This window comes from Pollicipes pollicipes, unplaced genomic scaffold (assembly GCF_011947565.3).
Source record: "Pollicipes pollicipes isolate AB1234 unplaced genomic scaffold, Ppol_2.1 Scaffold_4002;HRSCAF=4701_pilon_pilon_pilon, whole genome shotgun sequence".
Lineage (NCBI taxonomy): Eukaryota > Metazoa > Arthropoda > Thecostraca > Pollicipedomorpha > Pollicipedidae > Pollicipes > Pollicipes pollicipes.
This window is the reverse complement of record NW_023596420.1, coordinates 37,449,377-37,461,730: the sequence shown is the minus strand read 5'-3', so window position 1 is coordinate 37,461,730 and position 12,354 is coordinate 37,449,377. Positions and strand designations below refer to the sequence as shown.

The 12,354-nt window shown below is 55.8% G+C and overlaps 1 protein-coding gene across 1 annotated transcript; it reads left to right on the top strand.

The window, feature by feature from the left end:
- The first annotated feature begins 2,413 nt into the window (after positions 1-2,413).
- LOC119093149 (uncharacterized) lies at positions 2,414-12,338 on the top strand. Its single transcript, XM_037216050.1, has 5 exons — positions 2,414-2,513; positions 7,823-7,926; positions 8,444-8,511; positions 9,113-9,328; positions 11,460-12,338. Exons 2-5 carry the CDS (start codon positions 7,839-7,841, stop codon positions 11,859-11,861), a joined length of 774 nt encoding a protein of 257 aa, XP_037071945.1. The 5' UTR covers positions 2,414-2,513; positions 7,823-7,838; the 3' UTR covers positions 11,862-12,338.
- The last annotated feature ends 16 nt before the right edge of the window (positions 12,339-12,354 follow it).

The window sequence follows — 12,354 nt, the reverse complement described above, 5'->3', positions numbered from 1 at the left end:
CTGGTAGCATTTCGTCAATAAACCTCAATAAGCCTGTCAACAAACCTCACACAAAGTTTTAAGCTCCTACCAGAAATACCAGAAACCATACCACGGCACGTCATTTCCTTGGTACCATCCTAAATAGGTTTCCTGCGTGTGGTCCATGCTGCGTGCATCCTCTTGCACCGTAGCGGTACAGCGCATACATCAAAGTTGGACAGTCTGGGTATCCGTGCGGTCTGAGACTAAATTTAAGCTTCATTAATGTCGGACGACGGCGGGCATCGGTGAAAAGGTCACATCTGATTCCGGGACCAGGAATAAGCTCGCGCTGGGTCCTATGTCCAAAATCTCCATTAACTATGGATGACCGTCGCATCAAAAATAGCAGGAGAAGATAGATGAGAGCATCCATCTTGTCGGGTCACCTTTTGCAATGCAGATGCGGTGCAATTTAAGCTGGCCGTCACCGTGTCCCTCGCTTACGTCTGATCTCACATTGCTTTAACCGTATTTTTACACGGGTTTTCCCAGACGATACCAGCGTAAAATAGACTTGAGTAATGTGAAGACAGGTATGGATAAAACAAACATCATTACGCCTTGTCGTGCCACTGGATCCGATTATAAATAATCATCTCCCCTTTGAGTTGCTGCAAATCGTCTCCATGCTGTACGCAATATGCGTGTTAGTTACTGTGATGCCCCGAGGCGATGTGTGCGCTAACATGACAGCAACGTCTTTCGTTGTTAAGCCGTTTATTTGCGTTGGGCACTGAAGCTTCCCTTTGTTCGCGAACAGACGGTAGCGTAAACCCACACGTACTCCCGTCAACTCGCTCTGTAGTTTTCAGATGGTTATTTTTGCCTTCGACTTATATTTTCGTTATTCAAATATTGACTAATGATCATTATTATAACGTAAACTTATTATATTTTTGCCGTCGACTCGTCAGGTTATCTTTTTTGTCGATGACCTCCTGACCTCCAGTCATCTCATCCGTCGTCCATTGCTTTTGTTTCTCGCTAGTTCGTGTTTCTCCACAGGAGAGTGCCTTTGGCTTAACAAATGTTCATCTGACAGTTCGCTGAGCTTTTCGATCTGCGACTTGGACCTACAATGTGGCGAAACACCCCAGAAGGCAAATAATTACGGAGACCCACGAATGGTAAAAGGCTGCTAAACTTCTGGAATGCGTTTAGAAGTTCTGGAGCTTCAAAAATAGCTCAGACTCCAAGACAGTGTTACCGGTGCCAGAGCCGAACTCAGGGGACCCTCAGCACGATAAGAACTTCAGCAAACAGTTTTCTGAGTCATGACCAAGTTTTAGAAAACCGCAACTCTTCTAACCTGATAGCACTGCTCAGAATAGCCCGTTAATGTCACAGTGATACCATACCGACGGAATGATACTGTGGTATTACAGGAACGTTCAAATTATCACCTAAGTGATGACTATCCCGTAAACATATTACTACAGACACTTTTGGTGGCCTGCATTATTGCAACTACCCAGGCACATAGCCCAAAATTTTCCTGCGGAGTCGGGGCCACATGGAAAACCGTCTCCCCAATCTTGCGAACGTTGACTAAATTCCAGCGAAATCGCCTGGTATCTGGTGCAAACATCTTGGTTCAGGGCATGACCACCTGCCCCTCCCCCCCCCACCCACTCTACCCTTGACTACGTCCTTGCAACAACGGTACAACAGGTAGGGCAGCACGGGCTTCCCATAGACGAGTTGGGATCATTGTCATATCGGCTTGATTACCAAGACCAGTTGCTCCTTTCTGACTGGGATCCTATGTATGTGCCTAAATATCAGCCGTCAATGTAAACCAGTCACACCCTTTTCAGGCCACCATTCCCCGCGTAATCAGTCATCCTTATCCTCCTTCTATTGAGTACGTCCGCGCGCCTTAACCCGTGTGATTGCTTGTACCACCTGCCTCATGCAGCGCTGTCATACCTAGCATCACTACGTGTCGTACATATCATCCATCCGTTTAGAACATAGCTCCCCTCCGACCCATACATAGCATCCGCCCGTATCGCATGTAGCATTCGTCCGTGCCTTACAAAGCATTCGTCCGTGCCGTGCATAGTATCCGTCCGTGCCCTGCTTAGCATTCATCCGTGCCGTATACATCATTCGTCTGTGCCGTCTCCCCGTCTCGCCCACTCCGCCCGTCCACGCGCAGCATCCGTTCGTGGCGTCCGTTTAATCCATCCGCGCCAGCCTGCTGTGACCCTCACCCGTTCGTGTCGTCCGTCCGCCCCGAGCGGCGGTGGGACGCGGCGGTCCGTGTCGCGCGGCCCAGTGGGCCGCCGCGTGAGCGCCGCGCCGTGACGGTAACGTTACTTGCGGCGACCGTTACAACGCCGGCCGGGGGCGGCGCGCGCCGCCGCCGCGCTGTCCGCCTCCCGGCTCCGTCCCGTGCACAGCTCCGCGGCTCCGCAGCTCCCGCCGGCTGCCGACGCACGCCAGACGCGCTCCAGACGAGACACAGCGGGTCCGAGACAGCCGAGGTGAGCACAGCCGACCGCTCGACCCGCGGCCGGCAGCGGCGCTGGTCCAGGCCGCGGACGGCTGCTGAGCCCTCCCTGAACGCGGTGACCGCCTGTGTATGGAGTCTGAGCCTCAGGGACTCGTGTCTGCGACGCGTGGGCCGCTTTGTTCTGAGACACGTGCTCATGATCGGAGTGTGTATACGAATTATTAACATCGTAGGCGTCGTGGGTCTCGGATGGCCGGCATTCGCAGACGGTCGACATCATATCCCCAGTCGTTCAAGGCGGGCTGATCTTCTGGAAACGTGCTCGTTATGTATGCGAACTCGCTAGAATATGAATGCCGCACGATCCCCTCTGCGCTGCAGTGGGTAGGTGGGAGGTCTGAGGGCTGAAGATTAACTTTGCCAGACTTTTCCTCGACGGGCTCCCACCCGGGAGATGACAGCAGCTGTGGAATGCTCGTCCTGTCGCGGCGGGATTAGGGCTCTGAAAAGTGTCAGTTTTCGTAGACTCACGGGCGTGCTCTACCTTTAACATGGAAAGGACACTTCGGTCTGGTGACCCAGGCCGAGTGCCTCTACCCGCACCCCCCCCCCCCCCCCGGCTGGGGGTGTGTGCGGTTGCCCGCTCTTGGTCACCGAAGCGGTCCTCTCCTCCCGGAAGAGAGAAATCAAGGTAGCGCCACCCTTCGCCTGCTATGCCGAACACCCTGACTGCAAGCGTGTTGTTCAAATCGTACTCCAATGGTACACAAAATGGACCATCTTCCAAGTGATGTGCTGAAGAGGTGTGCTTTCGTAAAACAGCAGCCCTGCTAATCTGATGGCGTGCTGATGAGTCCGCTGACGTCACAGCGATGCCATCCCGACAGAAGGATGCTGTGGTATTACAGAGGCGTTCAGTTTGTCACTTAAGGGATGGCTATCACGCAACCATGTTACTACAGTCGCTTTTTGGCGGCTTGCATTAGTGCAGCTACCCAGGAACATGGCCCATGATTGTACCCCTTAACCCTGCCAGGCTTAGTTAAACGGGTGATATATACGAGACGGACCAATGCTGAGTACGACACGGCCGGATACTATGCAGGACACGACCGTATGCTTTGTACGGCACGGATGAACACTATGTACGACAAGGGCGGATGTTATGCATGTATAGGTCCGACGGATGCTATGAACGACAGCGACGGGTGAGGCGGGTGGCACAAGCAGTCGGATGGGTTGAACTCATTCTTAACGGAAAATCTTCCGAGTGACTACTTACCAGAAAATGCATTGATTGTGGGCCAAAGGAGATTTGTTATAAAAGGAAGGCTCGCATAAACATTGGTTCTGTTTATGTCGGTAGAAAATCAGATTATCTGATGCTCCGAGTAAGTAATTTTGCAAACGAATGTAACAAACGGAAAACATTGTGTTCTTGTTTGCCACCGCATGAAATGATCATCAGGTTCGCTATATGCCTTTGCCATGCTAAAAGAACGCGCTTCAGACCACCTTTATTATGTTATTGATGAACTTGAACTACAGCATCACAGATGCCCATTCGCTCATATATCCAGTGGCTAACAAGCTAAATAAGCACTCACTGGCGTGGCTCCAATCAAATTATACTCGCCTTGTTTCTCGACGCACTGTGTCGTACGTCTTCATCCGCGCATAATGCTTCCAGTATTAAAAGCTCCTACTCCGATAGTCCAGTCTGAGCGCTGGTAGCCTGACTAAATCAATACGGCGACTGTTTACGCGTGTCTTAGCTGACCACACCGAATCTAATTTGCGCGTTTTACTTCGGCTCTAGTTATGAAGCCCGCTACACCCCCTCACTGATAAGCATACATTACTGGCATATCACGGAGGCGACCGCATCACCGAGCGCCGCATATTTCCGCTGCGGCGCTGGTCAGGCCGTCATCAGCTGATTGCTGACCTCCATGGCTCAAGCGCGCTCTGCCGCCTTGTTGCGCTGCATCCCCGCGTAATAGACTGCACGTGTGCAGTGGGAGAACAGCAGCGGCGTAGACTGTGACGTGGGAGCTGTAGTTTCTACTCTCGGCGGATTTTCACGCCAAGGATGGCACTCGATGGCCTTGCGTACTAGTTAGCTTCCACGCGTCTTCATTCGGGCCCATTCGCGGCAAGATTTGACTTACCAAGAAGCCTCTGCTCTCGTCCTCTCTGCGTTCTGACATGAATGATCGCGTCAAATTATCTTTGCCTTGGTAAATGCAGATTATACAAATTCACTCGGAATGCACCTGCCGTCCAATATCACTGAAAAGAATGCCGAGCTCCTTCAGTCTCTCAATGGATGGCCTTTCTATTAACAGTTCATCACAGCTCGCGTTGAGTCTGATCGATTTGTCGAACATCGACCAACCTCCAAGCCGCGACACTCTTCTCTCTTCCCCCTCCCTCCCACTACCTGAATCGGTTTAAGCCATCTTCCCATCGCCGCTCCACGCATTTTGCCTGCTCCCGTCACCCATCAGCCGTCGGCCCGCCGTCGGCCCGCCGTCGGCCTGCTGTCGGCCCGCCGTCGGCGTGGTTACGGCTCGGTCGGGGCGGGTCAGCCTCACTGCTGCCTAACGGTGCCCCACGCCCCCGGCGCGTGCCATGCAGCGGTCTAGTTGCAGCGCCGGCGTGCCGTACAAACGCGGCGCCTCGCAGGCACGGAGCGCCGTGCCCGGGGCGCCGCACGAGTAGGTGACCGGCGGCGCGGAAGGGCCGCTTCCGGCGCGAGAAGGTCGAAGGCCGGCTGCCAGCTCGCTGCTCTAGTCGAAGTTAAGACGCTTGGAGCCCGGTCAGCTCCGCGCTGTCAAAACGGATCAACAGCTGGGTGCGAGACCGCATGACGACATGCCCAGTCGTGCGCATTTGCAATGGTTCCCAAGACCTATAGTAACGCCGTGATGTTAACGATGTGTTACTGCTGACCGGCAAGCTGGCTTGCAAGCTCTTTAGTCAGCGGTGAAGTTGTACGTAAGGTGCAATGCTGTTCTTGACACATAATTTGCAATGACATAAGTCCGTCAATTGCATGTGGAAATCAAGATAGTGGGTGCGATGTGGTTGTTATAAAAGTGAGCATTGCAAACTTTTTGTTGGTTAAATGCCATCCATACAGCTTTTTACATTGACAATGTGAGCTACTTCACCGACGTGAGAAACAAGGTGACAGATTGGCGCCATGTTACAGACGAGCTAAATTCCTCCGGCACAAAATGCAAGTGGCTTTACTCCAATCATTGGCAAGCTCTCTCATTAGATTGCAATAGGCCCCGCCTGCATTACCCGGTCAGACGACTGGAAAATCATTGGGAACTCACATACGAACGTGTTTTTACAGTATCAAGTTTTCCTGACTCCTACCGACTTCATGCAAGCTTTGCCTATTTGGGACATTCTGAACATCATGGCCGTACAGCATGTGTGTGAAATGCGTGGTAGCTTCCATACGACTGGTTAGCCACCCGAGTCACAAACCTCAGACTTCCATCCCGCATGTGCCCGCCTGACCCGTCCGACCCCATCTCCGAGCTCGCCGGGTCTCCAGGTCACGCGGTCCTGGCCGCCGAGCGTGACGATGCCAGCCGGGTCACGAGCTGGCGCGGCGCGACCAGGCCAGCCCGGTCACGAGCCGGCCGTCGTGAGCGGAGAGCGGACCGAGGCGGCGCCGGCGCAGCGACCCGTGACGGCCGTCGGTCCCGGTCACTGGGCCTCGGCTGAGGCTGCTGACGTCATAGGCGCGTCCAGGGGGACGGCGCTCGTGCATGACCCGTGGTTGGTGATAATGCCGTGTGGTAGGAGGATATTGTATCGATGGCTGGCATTAAATGTCTAAAGCCATGACAATGGCAACGCCAATTCAACGCGGAATTAAATGTCATTGTCATAATTCCCAGAATCACCATTCTCTAACAATCATCGCCTAATCACCAGTCTGCCGCTGCGTGCGCCCCTGGCGAGGGTTCCGTCAGTGTCCGGAGACACGCCGTCCGTTTACGGTGCCCCCCCCCCCCCCCCCACACACACACTCGGTCGGGTCAGGGGGCGCCGGCGGGTCCAGCAGCGGCGGCCGTGCGGTGCAGTGAGGCGCATCGCCATCACGTGCCGGCGACGGACACCGCTGGCGGCGGGCTGCCCAGCGCGCCGCTCCGGCGGACCGCGCCCGGTCGGCCGGCCACCAGCCGCATCAGGCAGCTGCGGGGAGCGGCGAACGGTACCCCGCCGAGCGGCGGCGGCGCGCGCCAGCTGCTGCGGTCCCGCTCGTCATGGGCAGATGCGCCGTCGGGACGGTACAGAGCAGACGGCGACGAGGACGGGATGAGCCCGGGATATGACTTCACCGGGTATGGAAAGAGATCGGTTGGAGAAGGCATGAAGACATCATCATTGACGCCGAAGCGTTAAAGGCCATGCAAAACGCAAGACGAGAGCCGCAAGGCGCTACAAGACACGGTCCTTGAGCCTTCAGATGGTGTTCCCAGTGGCGGTGTGAATGTATGGTCTGTGCACGGGCGTTGGCATTCTGTTCGATTCATTCAAATCGACTCGGTGATGACAGCTGAGCCACAAACGGAACGACGCGCTAGCCAGAACTGATGATATTGCGAAAACACTGACTGGCGGTCGAACGTCGATGCTCGCTTGGTAGTCACGGTTCGGCCACGAGGCGCATGCCACCTATCCATAAATCTTCGCCGGCCTATGTGGCTCGACTAAGTGCTCAGTTCCGTTTCAAAGGGTCGTTTAAAGTTCACCAGGGCCCGGGCCGTTCGGTGGCGGCTGAGATTAAAGTCTTGAGTAGCGGTCCGAGTCGGTGGTCCTGAACAGCCCACGTGACGTCATCAAATAGCGTGACGAGGCACCAAATGGGGACGACATGAAGCCATTGGTGGACGCACTGGACCACTGACGCTTCGGAACACGGCGGCGAGCCATGTCATCTACCGGGGGTCACGCGATGGGCCGATGGCCGCTGCGCCTGCCATCGCAGACGACGCCTCCAGCTTGAGGAAGCTGGCGGTGCTGCTCATGCAACCGCTTGGCTTCGAAACCTGAACTACCAGGCGATCCGCAGGCCGCAGGACCGGCACCTGAACCAGCCGGGCGATCCGCAGGCGGCAGGACCGGCACCTGAACCACCAGGCGATCCGCGGGCGGCAGGACCGGCACCTGAACCACCAGGCGATCCGCAGGTGGCAGGACCGGCACCTGAACCACCAGGCAATCCGCGGGGCGGCAGGACCGACACCTGAACCAACAGGCGATCCGCGGGCGGTAAGACCGGCGGTCGCTCACCAGACCTCCGTGTTTCAGACGGTCCGTGTCCAACATGAGGTATCAGGGGCTGGTGCTTGCGCTGCTGGTGGTCGCCGGCGTCGCCCAAGATGAGGGGAGGCAGCTGAACCTGGACCCGCTCGGTAAGATTAGCGGTGACTCTGGCAGGCGACCGATCTTGTCTGTTATATGGGCTCCCCCAGCTCGCTGCCGGAGATTCGGATGTTTGAAAGACAGGTTTGCTATGAAATGTCCAACGGACAGCGACGCGTTGGCCCGCCTCAAATCGGTTTATTCAACATTTGGTTGTTGTTCGTTGTGTTTCTGGTTTATCATCTTCACGCGCCATCATTTTCTTCTAGACGATAACGAGCATTCTTGCCATTGCTCTTCGCGGTTCCTGATGGCCACGGTTGCCGTAAATAACATCATGAAAAGCTGGTGGTTAACTCGTCGCGTGGCATAGTTCCTCCACCGCGTTTCATCACGCTTCTCTGCACCCAGTGCAAATCAAGCCGACGTTATTGCCCACCGCAAATATACCACGTTGACGGATGTTCAGATGATCTGTTAGTGAGCACGTGTGGTGAGCGGACATGAATCACGCCAAACGCTCGCCCGTCCGCCGAGAGGTGATCGATCACCACCCATGCCGTTCAGGGCTGGGAGATTCTCTGAAGGAGGGACTGGGACACATCCACAAGACCATGTCCGCCGGGATGGAGCAGGTGAGGCGAAAGACGGATGGGCCGTCACCACGGTGGGAGCGCGGCCCGGAGCATTACGTGTCTGAACAACGTGTTTGTTGTCTTCTGTATGCAGTTACATACCCGACAAGTTCAGGGGGATCGGAAGACAATGCAAAGCTTTAGGCATGTTCTCTTTGTTTGACGTGTCTCGGAATAATCCGCGTTATACGTGAATATGTCAGGCTGCGCAAAGGGAGAGTTGTTGGTTTACCGTAAGTCAGCCACCATTTGTCCTTTTTACGCTTTCTCCAAAACTAATCAAATTGTTGTCGATCACCGTCTACTTGTTTGTGGCCATTGCTCCACGAAGTGCACCTACCTGCGACAGCGCATTTATTTTCCCTGACCTTCGACATATGTCCCGCCTAGTGCCGTACTTTCCACTGTCATGCCCTTATCTACTGACACACAGATGATCGATGACAGCAATGTCACACTTCGACCTCAAGATCACAACTGGACTCGACGGGCTCCGTCCCTTGCAGGGGTACGTCACCCCGACTTAACCAGCCCGCCTCGCGCGTCAGCGCCGGCTGCCGTACCGCGTCGCCCTGACTTCCCCCTGCCGCGTCCGCTTCAGCTGCGCTCCGGGCTGAGCGAGGCCTCACGAGTGGCCTCGATCGTCGGCGAGGACATGAGCGAGAGCTTCAGCCAGGCGGAGGGCGAGCGCGCGGGCGCCGGCGGTCAGCTGCGCCAGCGGGAGAGCCTGCTGGACGGCGTCATGCGCATGCTCGGCGTCGACTCCGACAAGCTGGGCGTCATGGCCCTCAACGCGCTCATCTACCTGGCCGAGTGGGTGAGTTGAATGTTGGCGGCGCCACCGCTTGGTGGCCTCCGAGACCTGTCACGTGACCGTCCATCTGGCGGTGGAGCAGTGAACCCAACAGCAGCGGTCTTATGCTCATAGTTCTACACTTCATGAGGTTTTCACGGTCCTCAAATGAGGATGCTTGATGCGAATGACTGTAAAAATATTCAGGACGAATCCGTTGCGCATGCAATGTTACACTTCCGGCAACTCTTAGAAATGCCTACAACGCATTTGAGATATGCACACTAAAAAACGTTGACACATTGGTCTGTCACGTCACAGCCGCGTGTGCCTCCTCTGACCGCGCAGAGACCTATACAAATGGTCTTCTGCTCCGGATGAGGACGCGGTGTGCCGGGGCCTCGCCGAGACACGCCGCCCGCTCGTATAGGTTACAACGACCGGCCGGCAGCGTCCGTGCTTGGAGTTCGGTCATTGTCCGCTGGCCAGCTGCTGCTCTGGCCGCTGGCCGGCTGCTGGGCTGGGGCCGGGCCGGGGCGGACGGCGACCCAGTTCAGACAGAGCCAATCGTCGCGAGCGACGTTCCACTCTCAACGCGCCGAGCCGCGGGCTGAGCGGCGACCAACACCGCTCCACTTCCGGGGTAATGGCGCTGGCAACGGCCTCAGCTGCCGCGCCAGCGGGGAGTCATCTGGAACGCCGCCGACGCCTGGTTATCTGTTGTGGGCGCGTGGGATCTCACGGACGTGCCCGGTGGTTTGCTGTTGTTTACACCGCGCTCGGTCGTGGTTTTCCTGCCAGCTCGGAGGGCGGCCGTCCACTTTGGTCGGGCTCCAGTGCCCGGCAGCCGGCCGGAGACGGCGAGCAGCCGTCTGGCGCCGCCGGACTCATATTGCCTGCCATTGTCTGTAGAGAGTGTGTCGCCCATTGTCCACGCAGAGGCCAGTGCCCGTGTAGCAGGCTTGTTTGAGCCCAGCTAGACGACATGGCTGGGGTAGATGACCACGATAGGCCGTCAGCCATTTTCCTTGGCAGCAGCATTACAACGCCCTCAGCGCCTTCTGGTTAGGGGGTAAATAATCGTTTATTTAGATCTATCAGGTCTCATTTTCTCAGGTCGGTCCAGATTACCAAACTTACGGGCTTTATGAGCTGAACGAATTTCTCAATTTTGTTCAGTTTCGAGGTCCTGGGTATAGATGAGGAAAAAGGACAGCGGGTACAGCCCTCCCTGCCCCACGCGGTCCCATTTCTCCTCACAGAGAGGCACCTATCGTCGCCACGTTTTCGTTACATGAAGCAAACAAGCGGCCCTACAAGTATATTTGACTCAAATTCCTGCACGTTTCTACCGTCATTCAAATGGATATGCATCACAATGTGAACACCGGTAAACCAACATCCGCAATGACGAGATATGTCAATGGCCTGTTCACGGCCACATTGTATTTGCCTCATCATTATTGCCGTCCATACCCCGAGTATTTCGAGATCACATTCAACATGGAACCGGATTCAGAAACCCATCTTCTGGCGAAGACACGGCCAGCGCCTTTAAACTCCAGGACACTTTACTCGACACTAGTGATTAAACAAGACCGAGCAGACTTCATTTGGCATAAGGGAGCTGCTGTCTTTCTGGGAGCCCCTGGGCCGAAGGGTCAGGTAGCAGACCGTACTACCGCCACACCACCGTCACCAGCCGTAATCATCATGCCTTTTCGCCTCGGTCGTCAGTTAATAACTGGTCGTCCTATCGATGCCCAACGAATCAGCGCCCTACGCAGGCCCTTGTTATTGCGAATAACAGCTCATTGATGATACATTTATAGCTCCTCAGCTTGCTACGCACGCCGACACTTCCATTGACGTCATTGTATCACCTTGATGTTCGCTTCGGGAAATCAGGATCGACCCGTTAGAGACACACTTGTCGGCATTCTATAGGACGACTGCGAGAGGTTATCTGATGGGATTTTACTTGATAACATGTTCAGTTAGCAAACTCGCTACACTGCCTGTATTTGAAAATCTGCTTCGAAGAGATATCAAGACACTTTGGCGTAGGTGGAGCTCAAAAACGAGCCGCGAGATGCAGAGTTCTTCCGCCACCGCCGCCACCGCCGCTGATCAGTGGTGCCCTCTGTCCCGTCAGATCACCGGCTCACTGCTCGGGGAGAAGAACTCCGTGGACAGCCGGTCGGGCGCGGCCGTGCTGGACTGGCTGATGGACGACAACGTCGCCCAGTTCTCCGAGATCGTGCAGCGCGCGCAGCAGCCCTCGCTGCCGAAGAGCATGATCGAGAGCCTGATTGACCGCACTGGCAACGACACGGCCTGCGTCCAGCTGCTCATCTGCAAGATGTCGCCGGTGGTGTGGGGCGCGCAGAACGCCGTCAAGCAGAGCTTCACCTCGCGCTCGCTAGATGGCTCCATGTTCGACTCGTTCTACGAATTTCTGCCGTCAATGAACGACTTCGTCCGCTTTAGCGAGAGCTGTGAGAGTCAGTTCCCGGCGTGTCCGCTGATCGACGTACTCGAGGAGGGCCAGCAGTAGCCAGACGCTAGCGGACGGGCCGGTGTCGCGGGTCACGAGCCCGGGGACTCCCCAAACTGGACACCGTATCAAGGAGGCTGCGCGGCAAACTCAGCCGTCCCGCCAGCTGAGCGTCCTGCAGCCGTTGTCCGCAGTCCGGGACTCATCACTTCGTACAACGTATGAACGGCGACTTTGTATTACTTCCAGGCATTACCGCAGTCGCGACCCCAAGCATGTCTCCGTTGATGTCCCCGTGCACTTCCTGGCAGTTCAGGACATGAAGTTCACCAATTAGCAGAGCCGCACGCTGTCGGCGTGCACTTGTGCACTGCATGGCGAGAGACGGGGTTACCGTGTGTGTGCACGTGGTTACACTGAGCACGCGTCCCGACGGCGCGGCAGTGAAATACAGGCATTCGCTGCACGTCACTACGGTGAGAAGGTCGGTGGTGCAATAGGCTCCGGTTATTGTGTAATAAAATTGTTGTTATATAGGCGAGCGTTTTTTTGT